Here is a 17224-nt window from a genome sequence, read left to right on the forward strand (position 1 = left end):
AGAAGATCGGCAAGAATTTAAAGAATGTGATTTTAAGCAATTAACGCACAATTTTAATTTATTGATCTGTGACCGACGCTGCTTGACAGCTAATTTTAAGAATTCTTCACAATGATAAATAAAATGATTACCCTTACAGTGAGGACAACTTAATTGATACTTGTTTGCGATATGAACAGATTTGTGGTTGACGGGCCTTGTTTTTGGATTAAATTGTTGTGTTTTAAATAACTTATTGGATTCTAATGACTCCAATAATTGATACCTTTTCGTTAAAAATGCTTTCATTTGAGCCATTGTTGGCAATTCAGTTCCTACTAATGAATTTTCCCATTCTCTAGTTGTAATAAAATCGAATTTAGTTGTTACTAGATAAATTAAGATTGGGTCCCAACTTTGAACTTCTAATTTCAGTGCTTCAAGAGCTTTCAAATTTGAATTTAATTTATCTGTAAACATGCGGAGTGTGTTAGCAGAATCTTTTGTAATATTAGGTAAATTGAACAATTCACGCATGTGATTTTTGACTAAAAGATTTTTGTTTTCATAGCGTTCTTTTAATAATTCTAAAGCAACTTTATAATTTTCATTGTTGATACACAAATCGGAAATTATATTACCAGCTTCTTTTTTAAGGCATGATTTTAAATATTGTAATTTTTGGACATCACTTAATGTTTTGTTTTCGTGAATAAGTGATTCAAACGTATTATAAAAATTAGGCCACTGTGTTATTTCACCATCAAAATTTGGAATTTCTAATGTTGGTAATTTAACTTGAATATAATTAGTAGGTTGTAAATTAGGATTTGGTGATACCGATCTTTGTGAATCGGGTTGAAATTTGGAAATAAGATGTTGTGAGCGTGTGATTACTCTATAATATAAGGATTCGTATTGTTCACGGGGATCACTAAGAGGTTCTGACGAAGTGCTCTCTTCATCAGTTTGGCCAGTAGAGGAATTCTCTAATGACTCGATAATTATTTGCAATTTATCTAACTCGTCTAATAAAGGCTTAATGCGTGTTAGTCTGTATTTAAGTTCTACAACATCATGTTCAGAATTAACATTATCTAAGAAATTATCGTACCTAGTGAGCTGATTAATGATTATTTTTTGTTGATTCTTACTGTGCTGTAACTTTTCTATCATTTTGGGAGGCATATTAGCGAATAACGAAATGCAGTATTATTGATCGCGAAATCGAAATCGACACTTATCGAATTCTCGAATTATGGATTGGATAGGAAGTGAAATGATGGAGTCCACTAACCTTGTCTCTGGTTCTGGAGATGGTGTTCCTCCTGCCGTCCTGCGGGATTGATTGCGGTGGTGACTCTCCGCCGAAGATGCTGTCCAAGTTTGAAGTTGATTCCAACTCGGTGCAACGTGGTGGTGATCCTTTTGTAGGAATGCTGCCCACTGCTGCCGTCGCTTCCAGTTGATGATAATGATGTAATGATGTTGATTAGCGAAATGTATTTCTGCGCGATTTGATCCAACCCGGCTCGATATGGACCAATGTTCTGATTCCGGCTCGAAGGACCAATGTTTCGGTTCGAAGACCAATGTTCCGGCTTGAAGTGCCAATGTTTCGTACAATCCGAATCTTAGTACCAACGTTTTTTGTAATTGTTGATACGACCATGTATGGTCTTCCGAATTGTACCTTGATGTTGCTCGAAGGACCTTTGTTTGCTATAATTGAAATAATGGACAGCGTTCGGTTTTGATGTTTAATGCAGGACTGTTACAGAAGTACTAAAATTACAGTGCTATTTACAAAAGCAGGTAAAGATACCCAAAAGGGTCAGTGGCCGCTTCCGGAAATGCAACAATGTAAGCACTTCAAAACTTTTTTATATCTGTAACTATGATACAATTTGGAGTCATTTGACACATTTTTTTATGCTTATTTGTTTTTTTTTAAATTTTATGCATATTAGAACTTATATGGTTATTTAATGCTTTTTTCGACGAATATGAGTTTTAATGCATATTTTGTTCAAATGCCGGCCTTGTCGGGATGACAAATACTTGTTAGTTAGCCGTATCGTATCGTATGCATTTTACCTGGACTTGACCATTGAAGTACACTTACTCAAGACCCTTTCTGTGAATAGGTTCCGGTCGTTTGGGTAATAAAATTTTATTATAGGATTGGAAAAATACTCCATAGATTTTATGACTTTAAATCCTTACTTCCGTTGATAATGAATTAAATCTTTTAACCAGATGTTCTTTTTCGGCATTTTGCGGCAAGACCGTTGAAGATTTTCTAGAAAAATGGATTATTGTACCCAACTATCTACCTTAAAATTTTTCTAATGGAAACTTTTAAGTAAATGAACCGTTTATTTCACAACCATCAGTCTATTGCATCTGTCGTAGTACAGTGTCATACGTGGTTCTTCCTTGTTACATGTTGAGTTCTTTTTGGTAATATTACTAATATTTTAAAAGAATGCCGAAAGTAAAATCGACGCCGGATGAGTGGATAAGGGATTTTCCAGAATTAAAATTAGAAAACAACAAAATATTCTGCAGAGCTTGTGTACGTTGTTTTAGATTCAAAGTGATAAAAAATATAACGTGACGCAACATGTCAGAACGACTATTCATGTAGAAAGGAAGAAAATGTTTGAAGTTTCTAAAATTAAACAGCAGACCATACATGAATCTGTGGAATCTACTTCCACAAAAGATGAGCAGTTTCAGTTTAATTTCGATTTATGTAAAATGATGATCCAGTCCAATATACCTTTAAAAAAATTGGAGAAAGGCCCTCTTCAAGAATTCCTTGAAAAACACTGCAATCGACATATTCCGGTTGAAAGTACTCTCCGAAAAAATTATGTAGGCCCAGTGTTTCAGTAAGTTTACAACGAAATTAAACATCGCATTGGAGATAATTATTTATGGTTCGGTGTTGATGAAACAGCCGATAGTTGTGGAATATACGTGGCAAGTTTAATTGTTGGAATCTTAAATGAAAATTTCCCCAGTCGAGGGTATGTAGTAAGTTTGAAAATGTTAGATAAAACAAATGGCAATACGATTACCAGATTTGTAAATGACAGTCTTACGTCACTATTTTTGCCAAATGCCGTACCGGCGAATAAGATTTTATTGATGATCTCGGATGCAGCTCGTTATATGTTGAAAGCAGGGAATAATCTAAAAATATAGTACCCCAATTTAATTCACTCTACTTACATTGCCCACGGTTTAAACAGAGTGGCTGAAGGAATATGTTTGCAGTTTCCTACTGTTAATAAATTAGTGGCAAATGGTAAAAATATTTTTGTTAAAGCCCCACTAAGAGTGCAACATTTTAAAGAAAAATTTCCAAACATACCATTGCCCCCAGAGCCGATTATAACGAGGTGAGGACATGGTTACAGGCCACATTTTATTATGACAAATATATCAAAGAATTTGAGGAAGTAGTTACGGAGTTTAGCGAAGATTCTTCTCAATCGATTAAAGATTGCATAAATATTTTGGAAAACAAAGATTTGCGACAAGATCTATCTTTTCTAAGAAGCAATTATCAATTCGTATGTGAGGTAATAGAAAAGTTAGAAAAACTCAACATGTTGTTGGTAGATGCCATAAACTTAGTGAAAGAATTTAAACAACAAGCAAACGCAGTAAGGGGTGATATTGGTACTAGAGTATCTCAAAAACTTGACGAAGTGTTAAATAAAAATGCAGGTTTCGGTGTTCTTTCCGACGTTGCTCGTGTTTTACAAGGCCAGAAGGTGGAAAATTTGGAGTTAGTTGCAAAATTCAAATTTGCGCCAACAACGAGTGTGGATATTGAATGCACATTCTCCAATTTTAAACACATTTTAAATGATCGGCGAAAAAATTTTAAAGTGGACAACTTGGAACATATTACAATCATAAATTGTTTTAAAGAAAACCGAAATACGTGTGTAAAATATACAGTCTAGGATTATTGTAATAATATTTTATCCAAAGTTCTAAGAAGTGTTCTTTGATTTGTAATGTGATTATGTTTTTAATGCTTTTTTGCTTAAAATAAAACTTTTTTATTGAAAATGTGGTGCTTATTTAAGCGCTACAAAACAATGCACTTGCTCGCATCCTGAGTCCGTCCCTGTCCCGACCAAACCTCCTCACCGAACAAAAATAGCCCGATCTCGGTCCAACCTGCACCGCCGAGATCCCGTTGAAATATGATGCAACACGAGCCAGGGGATGGAAACAATGAAACAACCCTTCAAAGGAACGCATCGACCTACCTCCGACTTAGAGGCAGCTTTCCCGATGTTCCGTTTCACTCCGCAGCCCATTTAGACCTTTGACCTGAAGCGCAGGAAACTCGGTCAAATGTTACTCCAACTGGCACATGTATTTAACACGGGTGTCACGTGCGAACGCAATACGTACTAAAGCAAAGGTCTCACTTCTTTCACCTGAAGCCGAACACGAAAACCATTTAAACAGACGACCGAGAGCATGAACGCGCGCGATGTCTTATGAAACGAAACTGAAAATCGCTCGGTATATCGGAGGCATGCCGCACACAATTTTAAATCCCGCTATATTCGCGAATACAGTTAGAGTTCTCGTCGGCACAACATGCTAATATTGTTGTTTATTCGCGTTGCGTAACAGGCGAAATCTGTTTGTTGTGCCGCTGGCGGCGACGTAATGCAGTTTCATTTCCGTAAAAACCTGCCAGAGTGGCGTTTGCATAAAAATACTCCGCGGATTAATGCTGCAATGACTGTCGGAGTTCATTCCTCTGGTGGCAGTGTAGTCGAAAAAAAACTTTCTAGGTGGATAAGTCTGCAGAACACTATTATTCGTGAAGACAATGGGATATTTTTGTTTATGATGAGAGCGTATTCTTTTGATGAAAGAGATCCGCCTTTGTCAATTCGTCTCTTCATCACCTTGCTTTCCTCCGTTCGGGTCTGCCACGTCTGAGTTAAAAAACTTAAGTTCGCTTAATACTAACACTAAATTTTAGAAAGTGTATTTGGAACGACGCCGTTTGTTATCAGAGTCCTTTTACACGGAATCCCGGACTCTTAAGTCATGCTATGCAGGCGAATTTTAAGGATTTTGACAGATCAAAAATTTTACCAAATGTCAACGCAACCTATGTCAAAATGAGTGATGCACACATATCAAAATTTCAAAGTTCATCTTCCTCTTTCCGCCCCGTAATGGTTTCTAAATAAATAAAACTGAACTCGGAATATAGCAAGACTGGGTTTAGCACAATTTGGTCTAACAGGATTCACAATTACAATAATAAGATTCGACTTAATAGGGGTCCAGCAGATGTACTAATTGAAATCAAATCGTTAAGAAAATCAACAAGTTGGAATCCCGTTGTCTCGAAAAATCCAGTTATAGCAAATTTCGTTCGCAACATTCACTTAACTTGATTTCGAATTAAGACCGAATACGCATTTTTATGCTTGATTTTTTCATTTTTACTTCCTTGGAGTAAGATAGGGAAGTTTTGTAATCCAGTCCATCGGGCGACTGGTTACTTTTACGTTTTCTTGAGGTTTCATGGCCCCTAGACTATAAAAAATAGATCTCCCATTTCCGTCAGTCTGGTTGTTTATTAGACAGATCCCGGGAACTACTAGACAGATCGGTTGGCTAATCATCCCCACCAACAATAGGGTGATGGCATCTCCCAAATTTACAGTAGTAAATGTTACTTAAATTTTATACAATAAGATACTCCCGCACATGTGGATTATCAATCCGTGTTAAGTTTTTACCTTCGACATACAGATCTTTGAAAAAAAAATGTACAACAACACTTTAGAATTTAATTTTGAAACTCCAAAAACGAATGCTCTGAAATCGTGCAAACGTTTTAAGGTTATCATAAGGATACTAAATGGTTAATCAAAATTTTTTCATTCATAAATTTTCCCTCACAATTGATATCATCTTACAATTTCGTCGAATAACTGTTACTTATATGTTAAAAAGTAACACGAATCCGAGATTTTTGAAAAAAAAAAATCAAAATTATACAATTTTTCAATTTTTCGGTCTTTCGATGATTCTTTTTCTGAGTTTTCCGTATTTCAGTTTTGGTATTTTGCAGTTTTTTGATTCTGAAATTTATTGATTTTTTTATTTTTCAATTTTTCAGGTTTCTGAGTATCTAATTTTTCGATTTATGGATTGATCAATTTTTCAATATTTCAGTTTTGTGATTTTTCAATTTTTCGATTCTTCAATGTCTTGGTATTTCAATTTTTTATTTCTTAAATTGTTCAATTTTTCGTCTTTTAGATTTTACATTTTGTAATTTTTCAGTTTTATCAATTTTTCGATTTTTCTCGATTTATCGAAAATTGGATGTTTCGACTTTTTCGAAATTTAAATTTTTCAATTTTTCATTGATTGTCCATGAACACTTTTACTTTAAGAAAAATTTTGTTTTTAATTCGCAAATTTGAATGTTTCGATTTTGGGTTATTTCAATTTTCGATTTTTAGATTTCTTGATTTTTTAATTGTTCAACTTCTCGACTTTTCGATTTCCCAATTTCTCTTCATTTCAGTTTTAGACTTTTTGAATTTCTCGATTTTCCAATTTTTAATGTTTCGATTTTTCAATTTTTCGATTTCCCAAGTTTTCTACATTTCAGTTTTAGGATTTTTGAATTTTTCGATTTTTCATTTTTTTTAATTTTAATACTTCAATTTTTAGATTTTTCGAATTTTCCATTTCCCGACTTCTCGGTTTTTCAATGTTTAAAATTTTTGGAATTTTCAATTTTTGAAATTTCGATTTCTCAGCTGTTCAATTTTGGGAATTTTTTCATTTCCTGATTTTTGTTCTCGATTTCTCAACTTTTCGATTTCGCGATATTTTCATGAATCGATTTCTCAATGTTTCAATTTTTCAATTTTTCGGTTTCCCGGTTATGGGCCTTCCGATTTTTCAATGTTTAAAATTTTTCGACTTCTTGATACATAAATTGATGAATGGATTTCTCGATGTTTTAATTTTCAATTTTTTGATGATCTGATTTCTCGCTGTTCGGCTTTTCCACTTTTCAAAATTTCAATTTTCAAATTTTCGATTTTTCCATTTTTCGAATTTTCGATTTTTTGATATTTGATTTTTTTTTCAAATTTCGACTTCTCGATTTTTCCATTTCTCCACTTCTCGACTCTTCAATTTTTCAATTTTAGAAATTTTCTATTTTTAAACTTTCGATATTTGGTTTTTTCTTAATTCCAATTCTTGGATTTTGCGATTTTTATTAGATATTCAAATTTTAGGTTTTCTGATTTCTCTGATTTTTGTTTTTTTTTTTAATATCTGATTCATCGAATTTCTAATTTATTTCCTCTTCGATTTCGTAAAAATTTTCGACTTTTCGTCTTTTCAATTTTTCCATTCTTCAGTTTTCAGAGTTCCATTTTTTATTCTTTTTGATTTTTCAATAATCGAATTTTCAGTTATTTACTTTCCGATTTTCACAATTTTTCCGTTAAATTTTTCGATTTTTTGTTTTTCGATTTTCCCATTTTTCGACTTCTCGGTTTTTCAATGTTTAAAATTTTTCGAAGTTCCAATTTTTGAAATTTCGATTTCTCAACTGTTCCAACATTTTTTCATTTCTTGATTTTTGTTCTCGACTTCTCAACTTTTCAAATTCTCGATATTTTCATGAATCGATTTCTCAATTTTTGAATTTTTCGGTTTCTCGGTTTTCGGCTTTTCGATTTTTCAAATTTTCAATTTTGGAAATTTTAATTTTTCCATTTATCGAATTCCGATTATCTGATATTCGATTTTTTTTTAATTTCGATGTCTCGATTTTTCCATTTCTCCGCTTTTTGACTCTTCGATTTTTCGATTTTTAGAAATTTAAATTTTAGATTTTCTGATTCATCGAATTTTTAATTTATTTCCTTTTCGATTGCTCGATTTTCAATTTTTCAGTTCTTCGATTTTTCAAATTTTCGACTTTTCGAATTTTTTGATAATTGAATTTTCTGTATTGTTAATTTTCGATTTTTTGTTTTTCGAATTTTCCGGTTTTTGACTTCTCGGTTTTTCAATGTATAAAACTTTTCGAACTTCCAATTTTTTAAATTTCGATTTCTCAACTATTCAACACTTCAATTTTGGGATTTTTTCATTTCCTGATTTTTGTTCTCGACTTCTGAACTTTTCGATTTTTCGATATTCTCATAAATCGATTTCTCAATTTTTCAATTTTTCGGTTTCCCGGTTTTTGCAGTTTCGATTTTTGAAATTTTTAATTTTCTAAAATTCGATTTTTCCACTTTTGACTCTTCGATATTTCGATTTTGTTACGTCCGATTATTGGCTTTTCCGATTTTTAGATTTTTAAATCTCAGATTTTCTGATTCATCGAATTTTCAATCTATTTCCTCGATTTTCAATTTTTCAATTCTTCAGGTTTAATTTTTTTTTTTAATTTTTGATTTTTCGATAACCGAATTTTCAGTTTTTTTACTTTGCGATTTTTTGTTTTTTAAATTTTACATTTTTCGATTTCCCAATTTATCCATTTTACGATTTTTTTTATTTCGATGTCTCGATTTTTTCATTTCTCCACTCTTCGACTCTTCGATATCTCGTTTTTTCTTACTCTCGGTTATTGGATTTTTCGATTCTTGAACATTTAAACTACATTTTCTGATTCATCGAATTTTCAATTTATTTCCTTTTCGTTTTCTCGATTTTCAATTTTTTAATTCTTCGATTTTCGAAAAATTTTCGACATTTCGAATTTTTTAGTCTTTTCAATGTTGCTATTCTTCAGTTTTCAGGTTTATTTTTTTTAATTTTGATTTTTCGATAATCGAATTTCAGTTTTTTACTATTCGATTTTTTTTTTTTTAATTTTACAATTTTCGATTTTCCGTAAATTTTTCGATTTTTGTTTTTGGAATTTTCCATTTTTCGACTTCTCGTTTTTTTAACGTTTAAAAATTTTCGAATTCTCAACTTTTGAAATTTCGATTTCTCAACTGTTCTACACTTCAATTTTGGGAATTTTTCCATTTCTTGACTTTTCTTCTCGACTTCTCAACTTTTCGATTTCTCGATGTTTCAACTTCTTGATTTCTCGGTTGTCGATTTTTCCATTTCTCCACTTTTCGATTCCTCGATATTTTGTTTTTTCTTACATTTGATTATTGGATTTTTCGATTTTTAGATATTCAAATATTAGATTTTCTGATTTCTTTGATTTTAGTTTTTTCGAATATCTGAGTCATCGAATTTATAAATTGAAAATTCAAATTTTTCAGTATTTTTACTTTTGGATTTTTTGATTTCTCGAGTTAACAATTTTCAATACTCGAATTTCCAATCTTTCTTCTTTTCGATTTTTCAATTTTACATTCTTTTGATCTCAGACTTCAATTTTTTTACTTTTTGATATTTTGATAAACGAATTTTTAGTTTTTTTACTTTTCGATTTTTTGATTTCTCGAGTTCTGGATTTTTCCGATTTTTCAAATTTCGATCTTTTGATTCTCCGAATTTTTTTATTTTTTCAATTTTCGAACTTTCAATTTTTCCATACACATTTCGATTTTCCGTTTTTCCAAGAGCGAGGGAAGTTCTGTCGAAATACTCTCTACCAATTTGTTTCAGCTACAGTACTAATTTTGGACGAACGTGTATCAATCCAAAAAATTTACATGTAGAAATTGTTACAAAAAAATTGCACAATCTAATTTTACAACAAATCGCAAACGCCAATACCAATTAATAAAAATAAAATAAGATGCAGAAATAAAATACAGGGTGTTCCAATTGAAACAACTGAAATATCGTTTACTCAAAATTGTAATTATTAAATTTTTATAAACACAAATTGGAATAACGTAGCAATGTCTAAGCCTAAGAAGAGGTCAATCAAAATATCCAAAAATATGTAAGGTATTATTATAAAAAAAAAATAACAAGCTGTATGTTATGTCTTAAAAACAGAGCATTTCGTACAGTTAAAAATAATTTTAGAGTATAGTCTGAAATAATTTGAGTTGTTCTAAAATATATACATATAACATTGGACGACAATCGGTCCAGTAGTTTTGGAGGTTATCTGTCTGATAAAAATCGACACAGAGGACAGATAGACGGAAACGGGAGACTTAGCTTACGCCCGGTAAGTAAAAATTCATGTTTTTATAACATTACATACCAAAACCACTATTTTTGCATACTAATAAAATTTTGATACATAAAAGTTACAGATGGACACATCCTCTGTTCAAGCTGGAAGGTGAACAAGTGCTGAACAGGAACGGATTTGCTTTATATATTTTATATTTTAAGCGCAATTTGAAACATAAAATCTAACGTGGAAATCAATAAAATAAGTAAAATTATCATATACTTACATCTTGACCAGCATTTACAAATCCCACTATATCGAAATCTGTCCAAAATATGCTCGCAATTCTTCCCGGCCCCATAAAAATATGCAAATTTTTGACCACGCAAACACCCCAATAAACAAACCGGAGGAAAAAACAAAGTGATACGAAATAATGGCCACTGATGCCCCATTCATACCATCAGACAGAACGATCAAATTACGTCAAGACTTTCCAAATGTTAAATCTCGAACAGTGGAACTAATTTGATTACATCGCAGAAAACAACGTTTCGCCCCAAACAAGCAAATCATTAACGTCGCATACTAGTTTCTAAGCAAGATCACTTTTTAATAAGATTAAGACGAGAGTCGTGTTAGATACGGCTGCACTCGCCGGAATTACATTTCTGACGTCTGCTCCAGTGAGCGCCTTTTAATAAAATGCTCGTTACACATTTTATATCTGTGAGACGGGATCCACGTTCTAACACTAAATTAATCATAAATTTCTCTCAAAACTGCAAATATCCCGGCACTTCTCCTAATCCCGGCCATTTATTAAAATTTACCGTGGTCCTCCGTGAAGTTAGGATACGACGTGAGTACGGCGGTGTTGGCATCGTCTAATAAAGCTGAGAAATGGGAATTTGATTCAAGAACTAGGTTTCTACAGATAAGACGCCACGGTTTTAATTCTCATATTTTGCGCTTCGCTGAAAGTGGGACAGCTAGCATGCCTTACATGCATGCAACGCACTGTCAAACTAGAGCTATTTGATTAAGATTTCCAGCAAACGGGGAGCTTTGTTCCGCCAACAATCCAATAATTCGCGCTGTTGGCTAGCGTGGAACTGGCAGCCGCAGAGCTTTCATGAAAAGCTCTCGTGAAAACCGGACGCCGCCGCCGGTAAGAAAATCCGACATTGGAAAGGCGGGAAATGCAAGTGGGTGGGCGTGAGGAGGGGGGAGGAGCGAAAAGAGTTTTACTTCACTTACGGGTTTGTTGTCGCCGGAACCTAGTAGGGGAGAGTGTGCCTGAAACAAGAAAAACACCATTAGAGTCGGGAATAAAGTGCTGTGTCAAAATACATCACGATTTATTTAATCATTCTGCCCGTCAGATTGGAAAATGTTCCAGTCATCAGCCTGGATCAAGTGTAATCTGACGGCAGATATTTGCATGTAAATTGCATGCGACGTAAACTGATTGCATATTATGCTCTGGAGGAGAATGTAGGTGGTGCATTTTGTCCTTCGAGCTTTATAGTGGATTTGGAGTCATGAATGTAAAGCTAGCGTGGAGGTTAAATTTTATCGAGCGATCAGGAACTGGTGCACTGAGTGTGTTTGTAGTGGATGCACGTAGCGGAAGTGTACATGATGTAGTTGCTGCGGCTATCAATTGATGTTAGTTTCGAATAAAATTTTTATGAGGGAGAATAATAAATAAATTTGGTAAGGCGAGCTTACCAATAAATTCAATAAACGTGTCTGAAAGAATCAGATCTTCTAACTACGTGTTAAATCGTTACTGGAAATGAGAAAGAACAAAAGACCCAAAATTGACCCCTGCGATAAGCCTAAGATTTCTTTAAAATAAAATTCACATTTTATATTTTATTCACACTGACATTCGTCTTTAAGTAAGATTTAGTGGATGTACATGCATGACCTATTTTCGTTTTAGAAGATACCAGAGTTTGTTTAACTTTATAAAGGTTCTACTTTTTTTACAAAATTTAAAGAAAACATTTTTCTATTATTATTAAATATACATAAGTATATGTAATTCATTTCAAAACTATATTTCACTTTGGAGATTCTAGGGGAAATGAAGTAAAAAATAACTTCAAGCTGTCGAAATCTATCAAAAACCCAATTTAGGTAATTTTCGAAGGTGGTCCAAAAATGATCGAAAATTTTGTAAGGAATTAAAAAATTGAACGTTTAGAAAAGTTGCCTAAAAATCCAGAAAAAATCTCGGCATTCTGATCCGAAAAATATAAGATTTTCGAAATATTCCTCTACAATTTTTTTTAATTTTAAAAAATGCATGCTCCGGGGTAGAGAAGACGACAACTCGTTGCAATATTGCTCCCCTTAAAATTGTTACGCGATTCCAATGTAATGCAATTCCTTGTGCGAAAAGTGAATTACGCGGAGAGCCACAATTGCACTCAACCCGTGACGACGAAAAATGTTTTCAGGTAATTCTCCAAGACGGCTAAAAAATGATCGCAAATTTTCAAATGGAAAAATGTCGAAAAATTTTGGAAAGTTGTTCAAAAAATCCCCAAAAAATTCTGGGATATGGATCTCGACTAGGGCTGCGCGATTATAAAAATTTGTAATCAGTTATCGATAATAAAAATGTATCGATTATTTCCGATTAATCGATTAATCAACTGTATATAAAACAATTATGATTAATAGCTAATATTATTTATAAAATGTTTATATATAAAGCATAGTTTTTGTCAGCATTTGTAATAAAATTACAACACTAAATAAAGTAATAATACGTATTTATTGAAAAAAAAATAACAATTTGAAATTTGAATAAAGTGGAACTGAAAAATACTCGTACTCGTACATACATACTTAAAAGTCAACATATTTTTCATTGCATGCTAAAAATATGAGCTGACTGACATGTTCTCCCGTTAAAGAACTTCTTAGGTCACTAACAATAAGTCCTCCTTTACTGAAAATTCTTTCTGAAGACACACTGGTGGCCTGTATAGATAAATATTTACGTGATAATATACTCAAATGTGGGTAGGTAGTAGCGTTGATCTTCCACCATTGCAGAGGGTTGTCGTCCATATCAATGGGTGGTGACTGTGTATAAAAATTTAATTCTTTTTGTCCTACCAATTCTTCACCCTTGTCTTTAGCTTGAGTTTGATTAAAGATTAATGAAAAGGTTGTTCGCTTTTTTGTTTGTTGATTGTTTCTTATTTCAATTTCATTGTGTACAATTTTAGATTCTTTCAAAATAAAGTTTTTAATATAATCAACCCTTACAACTTCGCTATTCCGAACAAAATAATCTTTGAAACGTGGATCGAAGAACGTGCACAACTGTAAAGCAATGTCCGGTGTTCCGTCCGACATATATCTCTTTTTCAGAACCTCTAGTATTTCTTTTAATATCTCGTGTCTAAGACAAAGAACGTCTTCTTGGATCTGGGTGGCATCATTTAGTTCATGTAACTTATTTTCAATCAATTCACACATCGGTAATATTACAGAAGCAGTAACATATTGTGCCCCTGATAAATGCTCTGTGATACTTTTAATAGGTTCTAGCAATTGTATCACCTCTTTGAGCATAACTATATCTTCTTCACTTAATAAAAGATGTCTATATTGCGCTTTATTATATGTTTTCAAAAATTGCGCTACAGGTAACTCCTGTTCTACTATCACACTAATAAGTTGATATAGCGACCACCACCTTGTTTTTGAAAATGAAGGTATTGTCTTTTTTTCCATATTTAATTGATTTTGAATTTCATGAAGAAATCTACATGCTTTTCCACCGTGAGCGAAAATTCCTTGTATTTTTTTTATTTTGTCAATTGGAGATTTTAAGAAAATTTTTTCAAAGCATTTTGAAACAGCCGTATTCACTGCATGACCAAAACAACAGAAATGGTTTTCCTTCATGTCTTTTATAGCTTTTACGATATTGCTTCCATAGTCTGTAGTAAAACCTACAAGAAAGGTTCGTTCTACAATACTCCATTCACACAAAATCATGTTGATAGCATCTGCTAGATTAGTAGCCGTGTGGTCTTCATTTAACTCAATGCACCCGAGACAAATAGAAATCATTTCAAATTCTTCATTGATGAAGTGACATGTTAATGAGATATACTGCTGATTAGCTGTGGATGTCCAGCAATCTGTAGTGAATGACATTTGTTTAATATCGTTAATTTTCATTTTGATGTTCTCTACAGTCGCATTGTATAGTTTAGGAATTTTGTCTTCTGTGATGGTTTTTCTACTTGGCGGTTTGTAACCAGCAACAAAAACTTCCAACATTTTTCGAAAACCTTTTTTTTCTACAGTATTGTATGGCATCATATCTACTGCGATACAGTAGGCTACAGCTTTATCGAGTTTCAGTTTTTTATTTTTGGGAAGAATAAAGTTTTCCGATAAGTTTTGTTGGACTAACGTGGTTTTACCCCCTTGACTTTGGGTAAAACTTGAAGGTCCAGGTTGGTCCACTAGTTGGGTTTCACTAGCAAATTTTTCTCTTCTTAATTCATCACACCCACCATCGTCGTCGATATTGCTGCTTCCAATTCCTTTTAATTCTCTAAAAAGGACAGGATGTCGATACTGTAAATGATTTCTTAAATTCGTGGTGTTTCCCTTGTTTTCAATACACTTTTTGCAAGTAATACATGTTGCGGACTTGGGATTGTTTTGTTTAAAGTAATTCCAAACTTGACTCCTTCGTGGCATTTTCTTGTCTATATGAAAGCAAAATAAAGTAAAAAATAAGTATACTAGCACTCGAGTATTTTTGTATGTATAATACCTATGTAGGTACATATACTACATACGTACATTTCATTATTTGAAGTTTAATCACACGATATTAATTTTTTTACAATTTTAATGCAAAAGAATAACTTAAAGAAAGCGACTACTTAGACCACTACAATTTTATGTGTTATAAAATTTTTGACAAATATGTAATGAAGTTGTTAATATTAACAACTAATATTATTTATTGGACATGTTTATTATTTCATACTCGCTCTTTCATATAGGCCGTAGAGGTAATTAATTAAAAAAAATATTTTACTATAACTAACCTATTATTTCTAGTACTTTAGGTACTAAATTTTTCGAATCACGGACAAACCGCACATAAACACAGAATGCAACTAAGGTATACGTACCAAATGCGTACCAAGTGCACAAACGACAAAGCACGATAAATACCACGTGAAAACATCAGCAGCCACTGAACTAACAATAACAGACGCGAACACAGCAGTTCAGAGCATTTTTTGCCGTACTTGCCCTTCTTGGAACTTGGCAATCTAGTACGTACTGGAAACGAAACTCAATCGTCTGATTAATCGATAGTAGTAACCAGCGAAAGATTAATCAATTAATCAAATATAACTAAACAATCGATTAATCGATAATCGACTTATGATTAATCGATTAAAACACAAATCACAATTAATTAATCAATTAATCGATTAATCAAAAAAACACCGATCGATTAATATCACAGTCCCAGCCCTAATCTCGACGAGTTTACTCGAAAAATATAATGTGTGGGCAAATTTTTCGCAATATTCAGTTTGGAAGTAATTTTTTTTTAAATCCTAAATATTTCCAGATTTCATATTAGGGCTGGGACTGTGATATTAATCGATCGGTGTTTTTTTGATTAATCGATTAATTGATTAATTAATTGTGATTTGTGTTTTAATCGATTAATCATAAGTCGATTATCGATTAATCGATTGTTTAGTTATATTTGATTAATTGATTAATCTTTCGCTGGTTACTACTATCGATTAATCAGACGATTGAGTTTCGTTTCCAGTACGTACTAGATTGCCAAGTTCCAAGAAGGGCAAGTACGGCAAAAAATGCTCTGAACTGCTGTGTTCGCGTCTGTTATTGTTAGTTCAGTGGCTGCTGATGTTTTCACGTGGTATTTATCGTGCTTTGTCGTTTGTGCACTTGGTACGCATTTGGTACGTATACCTTAGTTGCATTCTGTGTTTATGTGCGGTTTGTCCGTGATTCGAAAAATTTAGTACCTAAAGTACTAGAAATAATAGGTTAGTTATAGTAAAATATTTTTTTTAATTAATTACCTCTACGGCCTATATGAAAGAGCGAGTATGAAATAATAAACATGTCCAATAAATAATATTAGTTGTTAATATTAACAACTTCATTACATATTTGTCAAAAATTTTATAACACATAAAATTGTAGTGGTCTAAGTAGTCGCTTTCTTTAAGTTATTCTTTTGCATTAAAATTGTAAAAAAATTAATATCGTGTGATTAAACTTCAAATAATGAAATGTACGTATGTAGTATATGTACCTACATAGGTATTATACATACAAAAATACTCGAGTGCTATTATACTTATTTTTTACTTTATTTTGCTTTCATATAGACAAGAAAATGCCACGAAGGAGTCAAGTTTGGAATTACTTTAAACAAAACAATCCCAAGTCCGCAACATGTATTACTTGCAAAAAGTGTATTGAAAACAAGGGAAACACCACGAATTTAAGAAATCATTTACAGTATCGACATCCTGTCCTTTTTAGAGAATTAAAAGGAATTGGAAGCAGCAATATCGACGACGATGGTGGGTGTGATGAATTAAGAAGAGAAAAATTTGCTAGTGAAACCCAACTAGTGGACCAACCTGGACCTTCAAGTTTTACCCAAAGTCAAGGGGGTAAAACCACGTTAGTCCAACAAAACTTATCGGAAAACTTTATTCTTCCCAAAAATAAAAAACTGAAACTCGATAAAGCTGTAGCCTACTGTATCGCAGTAGATATGATGCCATACAATACTGTAGAAAAAAAAGGTTTTCGAAAAATGTTGGAAGTTTTTGTTGCTGGTTACAAACCGCCAAGTAGAAAAACCATCACAGAAGACAAAATTCCTAAACTATACAATGCGACTGTAGAGAACATCAAAATGAAAATTAACGATATTAAACAAATGTCATTCACTACAGATTGCTGGACATCCACAGCTAATCAGCAGTATATCTCATTAACATGTCACTTCATCAATGAAGAATTTGAAATGATTTC

At 32.7% G+C, this 17224-nt stretch overlaps 1 protein-coding gene across 12 annotated transcripts in view; it reads right to left on the reverse strand.

The window, feature by feature from the left end:
• LOC135128588 (disks large 1 tumor suppressor protein) overlaps positions 1 to 17224 on the reverse strand; it is a 1417771-nt gene that overhangs the window by 183142 nt on the left and 1217405 nt on the right. For all 12 annotated transcript variants that reach the window (XM_064055493.1, XM_064055492.1, XM_064055490.1 and 9 more), the window contains one exon: positions 11387 to 11425. In XM_064055493.1, the coding sequence (XP_063911563.1) occupies positions 11387 to 11425 (39 nt within the window). The remainder of the gene's footprint in view (positions 1 to 11386; positions 11426 to 17224) is intronic.

The sequence above is a fragment of the Zophobas morio genome, unplaced genomic scaffold (genome assembly GCF_036711695.1).
Source record: "Zophobas morio isolate AGI-343-1 ecotype UQ-CSIRO unplaced genomic scaffold, CSIRO_AGI_Zmor_V1 ptg000014l, whole genome shotgun sequence".
NCBI lineage: Eukaryota > Metazoa > Arthropoda > Insecta > Coleoptera > Tenebrionidae > Zophobas > Zophobas morio.